At 44.7% G+C, this 16329-nt stretch overlaps 2 protein-coding genes across 5 annotated transcripts in view; both read right to left on the reverse strand.

Annotated features, from left to right (window-relative positions):
- The window catches only part of PDK3 (pyruvate dehydrogenase kinase 3), a 112984-nt gene extending 108454 nt beyond the window's left edge, over window positions 1-4530 (reverse strand). The window contains exons 1-2 of one of the 4 annotated variants that reach the window (XM_090062084.1): window positions 4336-4530; window positions 4261-4305 (exon numbers count right to left, since the gene is read on the reverse strand). The gene's annotated coding sequence lies outside the window, so the exon portion shown is untranslated. Of the gene's footprint in view, window positions 1-3462; window positions 4306-4335 lie in introns of all 4 variants that reach the window. The other 3 variants (XM_090062077.1, XM_090062066.1, XM_090062057.1) reach the window with 3 other exon arrangements.
- A 1218-nt stretch (window positions 4531-5748) lies between these two features.
- The window catches only part of LOC149874470 (organic solute transporter subunit alpha-like), an 88515-nt gene continuing 77934 nt past the window's right edge, over window positions 5749-16329 (reverse strand). The window contains exons 10-11 of the mRNA XM_090062131.1: window positions 13749-13854; window positions 5749-10116 (exon numbers count right to left, since the gene is read on the reverse strand). Of these exons, the coding sequence (XP_089918257.1) occupies window positions 9929-10116; window positions 13749-13854 (294 nt within the window). The 3' untranslated portion in view covers window positions 5749-9928. The remainder of the gene's footprint in view (window positions 10117-13748; window positions 13855-16329) is intronic.

Raw genomic sequence — 16329 nt, forward strand, 5'->3', positions numbered from 1 at the left:
CCCACGAGCCACCAGGCCCAGTGGACCATCTAAAGTACCATATACAAGGCATGGGTAGGCCATGAGGAGACCACAAATAGCCTGTAAGGCAACCGGTGTCCAGAGCCACTGACAGGGCCAGGGAGGTCCCACTTAGAGTGTGATGGGCAGGATTGGGGTCAGTTGACTATGAGAGGGACCTGCTGGTCAAAAATAAGCTAGGAATCACTCTGGGACTCTGTAGCAGCCTCCTTTTTTCTAAAAAATAACTCCATCGAGGTGTGGCAGACAAGAGGAAAGGGAGAGTACCATGAGGGGCTGGAATAGGGCAAGAGCTGCATGGCCACCAGGTGGAATCACAGCTGCCCCTAGAGCTCGGTCCTGTCACAAGGAGGCATCAAATGCCCCTAGAACTTGTTCATTTAATGGCATGATAAGATCTGATCCCCAATCCCAAAAATTGTGGCTCTTGCCATGCCACACAGCCATGGCAGGATGTATGACTTTGGGATCATGGACCAGGTCCCAGAAATGCCATTACTACTTGTCAGTGGAGCAGAAGCTACCCCCATACCCGGGCTACCCCCATACCAGCAAGCTGAAAACCAGGTGCCTGTGTCCTGACTGAACCTAAGCTGTCCTGGGATGGGGACCAACCATCAGGTGATTGTAAGTTCTAGTCCTGGGACTGCACAGTAGACTTAAACCAGCTCCAATGTGGTTCTACGGCTTGGATAAACAATCAGCTAATTGTCAGTTGCAGCCTCGGGACTACACCAGAGTATTGAGCCAACACCAGGGCAAAGCTAAGGCTGGAACCAAACAGCTGAGTAATTAATATAGGTCCTACAATTATTGGTCCCAGTCCATGGACTGCAGAGGATTCTTGAATGGCCCCAGTGCAGATGCAGAGGGGATCAACCAACGATCATTGCACTTCTCTAGGGCTGGTTCAGGACTCCGGTATGGTCCCTGGGCTGGGACTGACAATCAGCCGATTGCTGGCCCCAGCCCTGGGATTGCATCAGAGCTAGTTCAGGAAACCCTCGCAGTTCTGGATCTTGGATTGACTACCAGCTGATTGTAGGTCCCAGATCAGGACAACACCAAAGCCAGTTTGAGATTCCCACGTAGTCCCGAGCATGGGATTGACAATCAGCTAATTGCCAGTCTGCATTGGTTTGCAAGGACTGCACTGGAGTCTTAAGCCACACCTGGTTAGCCTACCACATTCAGTTTAAGATGTGATGGAAACCAGCCCCAAAAATGTTATGCAACTTTTGTAGAATACTATATTTACTAAATATTAGGTTTTTTTCTCCCAATCAGCACAGAGAATGGAATCCCCTCATCTTAGATCCTCCTGCCCCTCCCTCCAACTTGTCCTCTGCAGCTTCTGCCCCTGACCCCCCTTACTGTCAGGTGCAGCTTGGCTCCAACTTGGCCTGGATTCTCTCCCAAGCACGGAGTACATGGAAACTTTGTCCCCTGGCTGGCCAATCAGTAGTACCGCCACTGCTGCATGGCTTAACATGCTGTGTTGCAGGGAGGGACTACAGCTCAAGCAGTTTCTGATAGTAAGGGGAGTGGGAGAAGAGGCAGAGATTGTAGAGTGGGGAGGGGAGAGTCAGAGACTGTGGAAGAAGAAGAGAAAGACACTGTGGGCAGTGGAGGGGAAGAGGCAGAGACCGGGGAGTTGGGATGGGAAGAGGAAGAGACCTGGGATTGAAGAGGGAGAGGATGAGAGTGTGGGGAGTGGGGGGAAAGGGATAGAGACTGTGGGGAGGTACGGGTGGGGGTGCAGGAGACTGTGGGAGGGAGAAGTGGGGAGTAGGGGGCTAGGAGCTCCCTGATCCCCCCAGCCACTGCTATTCCTGTTGTAGCAGTTAGGGGAGGATGAATTCAATACAACCTCCAATAATTAGATTCTATACCTGGAAAATTATATTTCATAGACATCAGGGCTGGAAGGGACCTCGGGAGATCATCAAGTCCAGCCCCCAGAAATGGAATTCTATAAATTTCCATATATAAAATCTAATTATTGGGGGGTCATCTTAAATTCCGGAATATCTTAGATTTCAGTAGATATGGTATTTTTGTGCTGGTTTCCTATTGTGTCATTAACTCCTTGAACATGTGGCAGGGTTACTGTTTATAGCTTGATTAACAAGTTAATTGCCTCTTCATTGTAAGATCCAACAAGGAATTTAGTCTCAGCCAAGTTCCCTTTGTTGAACACTTATCAAGTTGGGTCTCATGCATTCAACACATGTGCATTAAACTTACAGTTCTTGGACAGGCTTCAATGCTCTTTCCTTTGCATCTGTTACCCTTTCATGGAAATCAGGCCCTAGGCCTTCAGGCTAAAACTCCTATAGACACTTCAGTAGCTCAAGCACACTTTTCCTGAGAGCTCTAACCCTGTGGCCAGTGGGATCAGTTTCTCTTGTTACCTGAATTAAAGATCTATCAGTAGTTTAACTACCAATAAAAAGAGGCAGGAGACAAGTCTACCAATAACCTTTAATTGTTTACATCCAAAGTGCAAGCAACACACATATCCTGATAACTGTTTATTTCAGCGCAGCATCATTTCTTCATGAGGGAGAACTAGGGCCAACCTACCAGCAACTTACTAGGTTCCTGAACTTCCCTCCGATCAAGCCCACAGAGCTATACATTTCATTCCACCAAACTTCTTTGACTGGTTAATTCAAATGCTCTTTGCCTTGCTGAAGCCCTGGAACCAAACAGGACCAGTTCTGTCATGGCCTTTCTAGGCATCAATTATATCATTGTGAAACTATAAGGAGAATTTCTCCTTATCTTGGTTCTTCTTTCTTATTACTTTATGGCCTTCTCTGACAAGGCTGCTTTTTATTTCTCTAACTTATCTAACAAAAAAAAATAACAAAGACATGACCTTTGTTAAATTAAGTTTGAGATTTCTGATGACACAAACTACCAATCTGCTTCATTTGGGTTATTTATTTCATGGCCTTCTTCCAGGCTGTTCCCAGCTAAGTCTTTTGCTTGAATCCACTTTTGTTTAGTAGGGCATGTTCATTATTTTGTACATTTGCTGAACATACCAGTTGTAACACCTGCAAAGATTTACTTTGGCATCATTCATCCTGTCAGACCAACCTGGTGGCCTTTTACAATCAAATCACCAGATCATTAGACACAGGGGTAGCAGTGGATATAATCTTCCTGGACTTCCGGAAGGCTTTTGACACTGTCTCTCACCCTGTTCTCATTAAGAAACTGGGGGGCTGTGGTGTAGACACCCACACAGTCAAATGGGTCGACAACTGGCTGGAGGGCCGCACCCAGAGGGTGGTAGTGGATGAGTCCTTCTCAACCTGGAAGGACGTGGGCAGTGGGGTTCCACAGGGCTCGGTCCTTGGGCCCGCACTGTTCAACATCTTCATCAGCAATTTGGATGAGGGGTGTGAGGGGATGGGGTGCGTCACTTACCGTGAGTCCCCCAATCCCCGGATGGCCCCTGGAGAGGAGGGGATACGTATTGGGCCGTTTCCGCTTCGCCACTCTCGCCTGCCACGACTTGATGGAATTATGGGGTTCACCCGTGGCGGGAAGCTGGCGGTCCACTTGAGGTATCCTACCTCCAAAGTCCAGGGGTCCTGAGGGCTCCTCCTCCCCTACACCCTCGCCCGGTCCTCCGGGTGGGGAGCCTCCATTAGGGCTCCCTTGTCTGCGTACTAGTCCTGCAGTGGGGGGGGGGGTACCCTCGCACTGCTGGACCCTCAACAGGAGTCCTACCAGCACCTAGTCTCCCTGATGCTGATCACTCCACTAGTCCTGAGGTGTCTTTACCTCTTGTGATTCACTCTCTAGACCCAGCGGGGCTACCCGGTCTGCCTCCCTGCCCGCGGGTCATCTTCCGCGGCCAAGCAGCCCGCAACCGCCGGAGAAGGGTCCCTCCGTCCGAGCCTCCCTTCCCGGTTCCCTCCGGTGCGACGGCCACTGGCCCCTTTGGTACCTTCGTCCCGTCGGGGTTCACGGCAGCCCCGGTCTCTGCCGCTTCCTGCCTGGCCGGCTCCTGCGGGGTAGTCCTGGGCTCCGCCGTTCCCCAGGCTGCCGCCGCAGGCTTCTGCTGAGTCGCTCCTGGCTGCGCAGCTGCCTGCCTCACTGCCGCCGGTCCCTGCCGCCCAGCTCCCGGCTCTGCTGCTCCCGACCCCGCCGCCTCCGGATCCCCGGCTCCCGGCCTCGCCGCTGCCGGCTCCCACCGCCTGGCACCCGGCGCTGCCGTACCTGGCTCTGCGGCTCTCGGCCTGGCAGCTCCCGGCTCCGCAGCACCTGGCTCCGCCGCTCCCGGCTCCGCAGCACCTGGCTCCACCGCTCCCGGCTCCGCAGCTCTCGGCCTCGCAGCTCCTGGCTCCGCAGCTCCAGGGGCAGGCTCCCGCCGGAGCCTCCTTCCTCCTCTGCTCGGGGTAGGTGGTCTCCTTTTATCTTCCCGGGCCGGTCCCGCGCCGGTCCGGTTCAAGTTCCGGGAAGCTTTAAGTTCCCGGCCAGACTTCCGGGTCGGACCCCGGAAGCTGGGCGGAACTCCGGGGTTCCCCGCTCGGGCCTGGCCCCTCGGGGTCCTGGCCCCCTCACAAGGGGGTAAAAAGCACCCTGTTCAAATTTGCTGATGACACTAAGATGTGGGGGGACGTGGGTACATTGGAAGGATGCAACAGGCTACAATCAGATCTCGACAGGTTACAAGGGTGGGCGGACGAGAATAGGATGGGTTTCAACACAGACAAGTGCAAGGTGATGCACCTCGGGAGGAACAACCAGCACCATACCTACAGGTTGGGGAACTCCCCTCTTACCAGCACAGAGGCGGAAAGGGATCTGGGGGTCATCATTGACTCCAAGATGAACATGGGCCGGCAGTGTGGAGAGGCAGTCAGGAAGGCCAACTGCACCTTGTCATGCATCCACAGATGCATCTCGAGCAGGTCCGAGGAGGTGATCCTCCCCCTCTATGCGCCACTGGTCAGGCCGCAGCTGGAGTATTGCATCCAGTTCTGGGCGCCACACTTCAAGAGGGATGTCGACAGCATGGAGAGGGTCCAGAGGAGGGCCACCTGCATGATCAGGGGACAACATGGCAGGCCCTATGAGGAGAGGCTACGGGACCTGAACCTGTTCAGCCTCCAAAAGAGAAGGCTAAGGGGGGATCTTGTGGCCTGTTATAAACTAGTCAGGGGGGATCAGCAGGCATTGGGGAAGTCACTGTTTCCCCGAGCACCGCCAGGAGTGACCAGGAATAGCGTAGGTTTAGGCTAGATATCAGGAGGCGCTACTTCACAGTCAGGGCGGCTAGGGTCTGGAACCAACTTCCAAGAGAAGTGGTGCAGGCTCCTACCCTGGGGTTGTTTAAGAGGAGGTTGGATGAACACCTTGCTGGGGTCGTTTGACCCCAGTACTCTTTCCTGCCATGGCAGGGGGTCGGACTAGATGATCTGCTCAGGTCCCTTCCGACCCTACAAACTATGAAACTATGAAACTATAAGAACACTGTCAGGATGCTTTGTTGTATCCTCAGCCCTGCAGCTTAGCCTGAATCCCCAGAAAACAGTCAAGGCTGGCAACACTCTCCATGTGAAAGTTGAAGCAAATAACATTCAGATGTGCCAAAGGGTTCAAGAACAAAATATTTTTTTCATGGTAGACAGCACAAAAAATATACATATGTAGACAAAACAAAGTAAACAACTGTATACATTTCCCTGCCTCCGCTTCCTCACCACTCTCTAACGTTCTCTGGGAATAGGTCAGGGTTGTCTTGGATGTCAACAATTTTCCTCTCCATGCACGCATAATCATGGCTTCTCCTCTGGACCATGGACTTCCTCTACCCCCGCTTCTTCCTCCTCTTTAAAGTGGCCAATGAGAGATCAGTGCTCTTGTAAATTCCATTCTCCTTTGGTAGATGATTTCCTAATCAGCCTCATCAATTGATCAAAATCCACTGCTTTTGATTATCTATTGATCAGTTACCATGTGCTTCCATTCCTTCAGTCCTTTTGTTCTTGTTTGTCAGCTCAGCAGCAATAATGGAGCCTCTCATTCAGTTTCTACGATCTAGTACATCTCCAAGTGTTCAACCACAGCTCCTTAGATACAACCCTGCATTACATACTGGGGAAAAATTTGGGACAGACTAGAGGACCCAAGTTGCAGAGGTCCCAAACCATTAGAACACATTCCCTTCAGAATTTATAATATCTATATTAGAGGAGAAAATGACAACCTGCTATTATTAGCAGGTAATTGTTGTTTCCAGTAGCAGAGGTTTTGGTGGGTAGAGCTAAATGGTTTTAATTCTGGTAATGAACCTGGTGGGAGTCAATACAGCTTCACATGATGGATTTTTTTTGTCCCTCTTTTTAAAATGTAGCCAATCCAATTTAAACATCAAATCTATAGGAAAAGCATTCAAAACTTTAAAAGTGCCAAAAAATAAGGTTGTACTCCTTATTCACCCCTCCCACTTAACGCACTTGCATTGTATTACAGTTTTACCAGCATAAACATGTGCTATTTTTTGCCGCAATTCCCCTGCCTTACTCAGGGCATAGGAAAGTCTGAGGTGGGCCACTGCCACCATGATGGTGATTTTGTATGAATATGATTGATATTATTGTCTTAAGTCTCACTCTTTGTTTGAATTGTCCATGATATTTTAACCTTTGAACAGAACCCCCACATTTTTATATGCAGCATTAGTTTAAATTGGATGGTGTTTTTATCACAGCAAAAAAGGACCATAAAATACCTTTATCCTCCCTTATCCTATCTAAAGTCTGCATGGCATGTGGTCACGAGCTCCTCCAAGACATATCATTTTATGGCAGTTGTATAAAATTTGACTCATATTTTGAAGTGTAGTCACTTTCCAGCTTAGTGAGCTTTGATATTGTATTATTTGTAAACCTTTAACATCACACAATATCACACAACTGAAAACACAACTTCTTTAGTAGTTGGAAAGTGATCATTACCAGAATGAGGAAGAAGAACCTCTTAATGTTAGAAGGAAACAAACCTCGGCATCAAACTTTAGAGAGAAAAGCCAGATTGCAAAAATAAGAGAATGCATCATGTCATTTTTTAATAGTATTTTTTAAAAGGTTAAAAATAAAATATGTTTATATATAAACATAAGGAACATGTGTGTGTATATACATACACACATATAAACACACACACATATATAAACATATACATTTTTATTTTTCACATTATAACATTTAATATTATAACCATATATAACCCTATATTTTTTTTTATATAAGTATAGGGTTCTATATAATCATTTGCTTTCATAATTGGGACCTTAGTGACTGGAAAGAGTGTATCAGAAGTGTCTTCTTAGCTGACAGCTGAAAGGTCTACCTGCCAATCATTACCTGACCATTACATTTTCCTTTTCAAATATGACAGATGACTAGTAAGTACAAGCATTAAATATCTCCCTAAAAGCATAATAGCTAAAGTGACACACATGATTGAACTATGTTCACACTGATTGTTTTAAAATGCATTTTAATAAATGTTTCAGTGATGTGACAGATGCTAGATGGGAAATTAAACCTTTTGTCCACATAGTAGGTACATCAAATGCAGGGCCAATGTCAATTATTGCTTTGCTCAGATAGCACTCCTAAACTGTGTTGGGGAAGAACTAAAATAGTTCTGTTTCTCTACCTGTTTCTTATACATGATCGAACTTTTAAAACCTAGCGACATTAGGAGCTTGATCCATTATTTGCAACAATTGTAAACAATGGGTCCCACTGAACAAATACTGAAAGATATTTAATTTAATGTACAAAACCACCCACAATTTTTGCCATAATTTCCAAACCTTTTTTTAAAATCACACTTTTTCTTTGATCATCACTAATAATTAAACTGTTTCCCATATATCAGGAGCACATTGTGGACTCTAGATAGTCAATTTTCCCAATATTTAATTTCCCCCACAGTTCTAGCCATTCACTTGCCCAATCCATTGTAAAAACACTATCAAATATTATCCTACATGGATAAGTACTACATTACAGACATGGGAACATTATTGCCTATGTATATTTAACATACTTCTGAACATAATATGCATAAATGTTTAAAATGTGTTAGTCAAACAAAATTAAACCTAGTAGGATAGTCTAGTGTTGAATGAAAGCTTTCAACCAAAACTTCATTACTGAAGAAACTTGCAGATTCAGCAACACTGAAATATTTTGTAATTGTGTTTTAGTTGGTCAAATTGTTCATTTAGGAAAACATGCTTAAAATATTCTGAAAATACTGAAACAACTTTTCATTTGTAAATTGCATTTAATTGTTCTTTTGATCTTAAAAGATTAAAAAACAAATTTTGATCCAAAATGTTTGATCCAAAAATAACCTTTTGATTAACCTAGGTTTTTTTGTAAAAAAAAAAAAAAATAAAAAAATAAAAAAAATCAACCCAAAATGAAAACAAAAAAGGTTTATTTTGAATTGCCCATAACCAAAAAAGAACCATTTGCCTAATTTTACACTAGAGGCAAAGTTGTACATCATATAATAAGACATATTAGTTAACATTTTCTAACATGATACATTTTCCTATTGCTGACATGTCCAAAGCATTAATGTCCAGTTTGAATGAAATAGATTTCTCAAAAATCAGAGCAAGCTCAAACTGAGTTTTAGTGCAAAGTGCTGCCTCTGAATTCCTGACGAACATGAAGCCTGACCCTTTTAAAATGTTAATCATGTCAGATCTTACACTAAATCAAAATGGAGCCATTAGCTTCTTCCAAAAACCCTGGTTTCTAAAGATTCCTTGTAAAAAAAGGAACCTTATTTTAATGTGGTTAACTGGCAGGTTTAAGTGATAAAAGAATTTGGCCTAAAGATTCTAATAAATATCTATGTCCCATTAATTTTCAGGCTGGTTCAGGTTTTTTGGAGGGGGGGTTGCAAAAGGGACCTGCTCTATCTATGTTTATTTTATAGTAATATTTTTACACAAAGGTCTCAAACATTTCACAAAATGTCATTATTCCCATTTTGTAGATGAAGAAACTGAGGCCCAGCATGATACCTCAGATCAGTGACAGAGCAAACAACAGAACCCTTGTCTTTTGCCTCTTAGTCCAGTGGCCAATTCAACAGACCACACTACCATCTACAATTAGTGACTTCTGAATATTTGTGAATGGTAACAAATTGCTCACAGATGGAAGAGTTGCAGGTAAAGTGACGGCTCTCCCTTCCGAAGAGCTTGGTAACTATGTAGGTGGACAATATAAGCAGGTTTTGTTGAGGTTTATAGTATGTGTGTGTGGCAGTGCATTTAATAAGGTCCACTAGCTATTGTAATCTTGCTAGAAATAGTAAGAATTGAGGATGGATGTGAAAGGAGAAAGCAAGGTATCCAATATACTGGAAAATCAGGTAGAGACAAAGAGAATGAGAGTATTCCAAGCCACATGCAACAAGGGAAAGAAACAAGAGACATGAAAAGACAATAAGTCTGAATTAACTACTGTTGGCTCTTTGCATGAATATTTACTATGTAACAATGTCTTGTATCAGTTCATAGCTAAACTGAATAATTTAATCAAGCTGAGGGTGATCAAACAATAGGAAATTATATAGAGACTGAAAACCTGCTCTCTTTTCATCTCTGGAAGATAAGGAAAGGGATATGCTTCCATTTTTTGGTCCTTCCTGCATAGGTCAAATGTATTTGCCAGAGTTGTTTCAACATGAAGATCTGCTATTTTCAATACAAAGATATAAAAGCTGCAATGGCATCTCCCCAAGTAGTGCATGGACACTGGTCACAATTCTGACCAATCCCAGGATAAACTGAAGCAGGACTACAAGCATTGTCCAGCTCTCATAAGACAGGAGCACATCCACCGTTTTAAACCTTTATGGACCTATCTCCAATAACTTGCCCATTCAGGTTGACTTTGGTGATTGGTTTGTCATCCACAGTTTCCTGGTTAGTACATTCTGGAAGTTCCAGGTCATTGTATCTTTTCCTATAGACCACCCTGGAGATCAGAGTTATCAGAAACATTTCCATGATAAGGAGCTGTTGATTCATATCTGCCAAAAGAAAAAAAGGGAAATCAGAAATGAAGAGTAAGTTCAGTTTATCACCACCTTCACGAGACTGGCAAATTGCTCATTCATGTACCACACACAGTCATAGAGATGCGCCAATAATTGAATTTTTGCTTTAATGTGTGAATCTAAAAATGGGAAAAAATATGTTAGTCATCTCAAATATTTCATGCAACTTGAAATGAAAGTTTTCTTTTAAGGTTTTATTGTTTTTTACCTTTTTAGAAAGAAATTTAGGCCTGTTTCAAAACGATTTTTTTGTTTCAGGCTGAAAAAAATATAAATATTCCAGCTAGAGAATGTGAAAAATGCGGTATTTAAATTTTCTGTATTTTTAAGCATGAATTTGAGAATTGTTTGAGTCAACCCCAAATTTTTTCCAGTAAATAAACTTCATCTGAAAAAATGTGCCCCTCTCTGCCCTAGGAAGAGTTTCCCAGCAGAAGCTGTGCAGTACTTGCAGTATTAGTACAAGAGAGCTACAGAAATCAGCTACAGAAAGCTGATTGCTTTTGGGGTTAGGGGGTGTCAAATCAGTACACCATCTGTGTGCCCAGGCAAACTCAGCCCTAGCAAATGCTACTTTCTTTCTTGGGCTATGCTGGGTCCTTGCCCCATTCCCTTCACCTAAGGATGAAGAGGAGGCAGCTCATGGGTACTTGCTGTCATTTTCTCCCATTTCTGGGTAGAGTTTCAGCTGGGAGTCCTGGGCACTTGTACACATGACAAAGTTGTCCTTTAAAGTGGCTTAATTGCCCTTTTGCACCACTTCAATGTCATCCATGTTTACACCTGCAGCAGTGTATTTCATTTCAATTTTGTCACGCTGTATGCATGTGGTCTCGCATTTCACTTAAGTGACTTTGTTACGTAGCAAAGTAAAACACATTGGATGTATTTTCGTTTGCTATGTAACAAATTGCAGTGGTGCTCAGGGTGCTGGAAGCTCAGGTGTGCTCAGGGAAGCTCAGGCTTGGCAGGCTTCCAGCGCCCTGTGCACCATCCCCACTGACTTCTCCAGCCATCAGCATACCCAGCTGCCCTCCTCCCACCTTCTTGCACTGACCAGAGGCAAACCAGCCCATTCCTGGGCAGTCCCAGGTAGCGGGAAGGTGGCGGGGAAGGTGCAGGGGGTGTTGGAAGCCCACCAAGCCCAAGCTTCCCTGAGCATGCCTGGGCTTTCGGGGCCCCGTGCACCATTGGATCTGGCAGGTGCTGCCTGCAACCCAGGGCAGCACCCGCCCACTAGCCCCCCATCTGGCCAGTCCTGCTACATGAGCAGGCTCCACCAAGAAAAAAAATAGCAACAAGGGGCCCACTTCCCCCCTCCTGATGGAGCCTGCCTGCTTCTCCCATGACCAGGTGCAGTCTTAGTGGGCGGGTGCTGCCTGGAGGGGCACTGCCACTGTAGAGGGTAGGTCTGGGGCCCCCCACAGCTCAGGGCCCACCAGCAGCTGACCCCCGGGTCGTGGGGGAGGGGGGCAGGCTCCAGGGGAAAAAAGGATCAGGCCCCTCACCACTTTTTTTTTTCCTGGCAGAGCTGCCCATAGTGGCGAGGGAGGAAGTATGAGCTGACAGGGGGCATCACTGTTCTGTCATAGTAAGGGAAGTCCCTAAATTGAAACAATGGGTTTTTAAATCGACACAAGTAAAAACTCACCAATTAAAAACCCACCACTTCAATTTAGGGAGAACTAAACCCCTGTCACATGTACAAGCAGCCCTGGTCTAGGGTTCTTCTGCAGGACAATGGCATAATCACATCCCAGCTCTGCGACAGGCTTTGGATTTAATGCAACTTTGCTTTATGGTGAAACAAAATTATGGTGAAATTATGGTAAAAACAAAATATTTGGAACTTACTAAAATAAGGGTTTTCTTCCCATGATTTTGGACCACCCTTGTTAGCACAGTGCTCTGTCCCAAACATCAGGCTTGAGGTGGTTTTGGGTAGGTCTGTTCTGTTTCTGTGAAATTCTGGTGCTGATCTACGGCTCTGATTTACTTTTCATCTCCACATTGATTCTGTTACTAAAATTTGTCACTGTTGTTTGTTAAACATCTCAGAAGCCCAAATCTACCTAGCTACTGTATGTGCATCAGTTCCCTGTCTCACAGCTAGATTAGTTTAATGACCTCCTTGCTGGCCCCCCAGGATCCACCTTTGTTCAATCACCATCACATCATAATATTTTTTATTCTGAATTCTTATTGTTACAATACAACCTTTTTACTGAAGGTCCCACACTGATTAGATCTTATGCTAAGTATTCAATTTAAAACCCTGACTCATGTTTATCAGGCGCTATTCTGCAAAATGCTAATCTCTCTTAATTCTCAGTGATTTCCCTGAGAGTTGTAGGCACTGAGTACCTTGTAGGATCAGGTCCTTAATTCTCATGCATAATGGTTTATATCTCTGCAAAGTGTTTTGCTGCTTGTGAAAAGTAGTCCATTAAATACATATTTTACTTCCCAACAGACTGGTATATCATATAAGGTGGTGACTACTAATTTTGGGTACCCAATTTAAGAAACCTGTCAAAGAGGCCAGCTATTTAAAAAGCTGCCGCTCTACTCTCTGTGAAGATCTGACCTTTGAACATCTCTCAAAGCTTGACACCCAAATCAGTAATCATTTTTCAGAATTTTAAAACCATGAGCCAGGCCCCACCAAAAAAGCTGTCTTGACAATCAAGACATTTTGAGGGGGGAAAAAACCAGTTTTGTCACATGGTCTCTGAATCTTTAGTATTTTGCATTCGCAAGTTTTTCTTTGTGACCATGAGAGTGAGATGAACAGACATGAAAATCTCAGCTTTCATTTAAAACTGAACTAAACTAAACTAAACTAAACTAAACAAGTACCGACATCATTCAGGAAATAAATTTTACGAAAAACACGAAACATTGCAAGCCACACATTAGAGCTAGCTACACTGAGGGTGCTGATGGACATGCAGCTCCCCACTGTAATTCATGGCACTTTGCCATTTGTTACAGTGCTCTTCACAACCCAAGAGACATTCGCTGTTGGGTCTGATGGGTCGGGGGATTGAGTTCCAGTTTGGACTGCCTGCGTGTCTGCAGTTGCTTCACCCTATCCCCCTGCCCCCGCAAGCCTCCAGCTCTGGTGCTGTCTTTAGAATGGGAGGGGACGAAGGGAGGGAGAGGGAGCTTGGTTTGGGGTTTGCCCAGCCTGTGCGGGAGGGTGAGGTGCGTGGATTGGAGCCCCTCCTCCCCCTCCACACTGGGGGGGCTCCAATCCACCCACCCCACACTCCAGTACAGGCTGGGCACACCCCAGATAAAACTCCCTCCCCTCCCTTTTCCCCCTCCCATTCTGAAGGCAGCACTGGGGGTAGGGTGGGCTACATCAGCCCAGCCCTGCCCCTGGTGCATGCTGACAGAAGTTAATGAAGGCGCTTCACTTCAGAACACCTTCATTTGAACCCATTCAGATTATTGGGCACTTTTAAAGTGCTCTGCAGCCATGCTCTTCTGTCAGGGGGCCAATTATGAGACAAAATATCACTTGTGTCAGCGCCCTGCATCTAAACAAATACTGGTTTAAGGAAATAGAAAATAACCCCACCCCATCCACAAGAACTTACAAGCTGCTCTGGCTGAAGAGGGGAGTGGTGGTGCACAAGGAATAATTCTGTGTATGGCCAAAATATTGAGGATAGCTGCCTGGAGCTGGCTCAGAATGAGGATGAACTGCAGAGAAAGACAGAGAGAAGGATACAGATGCTTTAATTACCTAAGCAAAGAGATACATTTCAGTATATTTATACTGCCTGAGTAATAAACATGTTGCAACTCATTTTTCTCCTCTTCCCATCCCCTGCACTCCGAAGATGGTCTGTTCTGGATAATAAATCTCTGGAACATGATAATGTTGCAGCGTAGGCAAATCTAGAATATTGAAAAAGTGCATCATCATTCATCACATATAAAATTAACTGATTTTTCTCCAGGTAAAAAGAAACAAGAAGCTTTGCTAATACACTAGGGGCCTAGGGCTGTATTATTCAGTTTAAGATTGAAGCAAAAACAAACATGACTTCACCAGAATGAGTTAAAAACAATCTGCAGAGCTAGAAGCTTCATTATCAGGAGCAGCTAACAGACAGCAGTCTTGCAGAACAAGGGACAGCTGGATTGGTAGAAGAGGAAGAGAGGATCATTAACACCTACTGAATGAAGAGTTTAGAAGGAATCAGGTAAATTATATTGAGCTATTATATCAAATGGCTCCCTCAGCACTGCCCGACTGGAAATACTGCTGCCACTGCTAGGCAGTTGGCTTTAAAATTTAGGTGAAGCAACGGCCAGAGAGAGGTGCAAGTGTACCAGTGCATCTCCTCCCTCCCTGGATCCACCCTGCGTTGTTTTTTTCTTCTAAAGTGTTCTGCCTCCCCCTTGCAGTCTAGGGCCATAATATGTCTTGATTTACAATGAGGGCTTTCAGCAAAATTTACTGCTGAATATCAAATGAAAATAAAAATAATAATATAAAACAGGCTTACTAGTACTCTAGTTTTTAGCTGGTACACTCCTTTAACAGGGGAAAGGGATTTTTTTTTTTGCCTCACACCAGGACAGGAAATTGTGCCTGATTCCTGTGGTCTGATCGTGACAACTGTTAACTCCTGTTCAGCTATAAGAGGAGCAGCTTTTTTGGCAGAGAGACTCTTTGTATGTTTGTGCATGTCTCTGCATGTTTATACTCTATATAACACTGTAGGCCTGCTCCCGGGTGACTAATCCAAATTTACTGGACACCACATACATTTGGAAACCTTTCAAAAAGGCATTAGCTGATTAGCTGTTCCATTCTAATTGTTACATGTTAATGAGCTGAGAATGATTCAAGTGTAGCAAAATGTGCCGAGATAAACCTTGGAGGAACCAGTGCTGAGTTGCTTCCCTACCTCCAAATCAGTCTCAGCTTGTTCACACATAACAATTACAAGGTAACAGCTGCTGCCCTTTTGCAAGGTTCCCCTTCTGAAAGGACTCCAAATGTACCTGTGTCCACACCATGAGCGTTAGTTCAAGCACATAAATATTACCCTACCCTTTCTTCCCAAGCTCCGTTGGCCATTGCAAACACATCCCTAGTGAGATTTATGAAAGGCTGCATATACACTTGCTTGGAAGAGGGAGAAGAGTATTTTAGAGTGGTTCCTGAACAGCTGCTCTAATTAAAATGGCTCACTAGCACGTGTACTAAGCTCCCTCCCTTCCTCCCCCCATTTCAAAATGGGCATGGCAGCACTTTAACTAAAGCTCATTCAGTGAGGTTTAGTTAAAGCACCCCCATGAGCATTTTGAAACACAGGGGAGATTAATATACATGGCAATGATCATAGGCAACACATAGGGGAGCACGTGACCTCCCCCGAGATTGGTCCTTGCTGGTCAGGGAGTGGGGGGTCAATGGCTGGTGACCCCGTGAGAATGTGGGGGTGCTGAGAGAAGCGCTAGTAGCACTTCCAAGTTTGCAGCCAGCACTTCCGCTGGCGGTGGCAGTTGGCCACTGGTGCCCCCCCAGATCAGGCGGCACCAGTTGCCCATGGCAATGAGGTGACACTACAGCACACTAATTAGATTAATCAAATCTATTAAGCGAGTCTGCTCTGATGCGTTCGAATTAGAACGCAAACCAGCACACCTATATACAGCCAAAGTAGCTAAACAAGATAGGCACCTGTACTTAAAAGGGACACCTAGCATTTTTGCCAATCCCACTATATATGTATGTATGTGCATATACATTTATTCACATGCATATACAAATAGAAGCACAAACACACATAAATCTTCCATGTACTGCTCTTGGCCTGTGTGATTTTGGATGATTTTGGATCAGAACTTTTCACCACCACCAAGGAGGAGTTTCTGAGGTGATATTTATCTGAGGTCATATTTCTATCTGAGATGTAGCTTTGCATTTATTTATAGCAAGTGCATCTTGTCTCCCCCTATTCCTATCTTGTCTCCCAAAATAATAAAGCAAATAGATGTGGAAAGTTGGGGAGTTGTTAAGGTCATTGAAAAGACAATAAAAAATCAGGTACCTTTTCAAGAACTGATAATCCTGAAGGTAAGAAAATCTGTGCTTCAGTATAAAATTATCAAATGCATTGCACAGGTAAGATGATCTGAATTCCTCTGGCAATTCAATTC

This window comes from Crocodylus siamensis, chromosome 1 (genome assembly GCF_052110815.1).
Source record: "Crocodylus siamensis isolate JL-2025a chromosome 1, ASM5211081v1, whole genome shotgun sequence".
Classification (NCBI taxonomy): domain Eukaryota; kingdom Metazoa; phylum Chordata; order Crocodylia; family Crocodylidae; genus Crocodylus; species Crocodylus siamensis.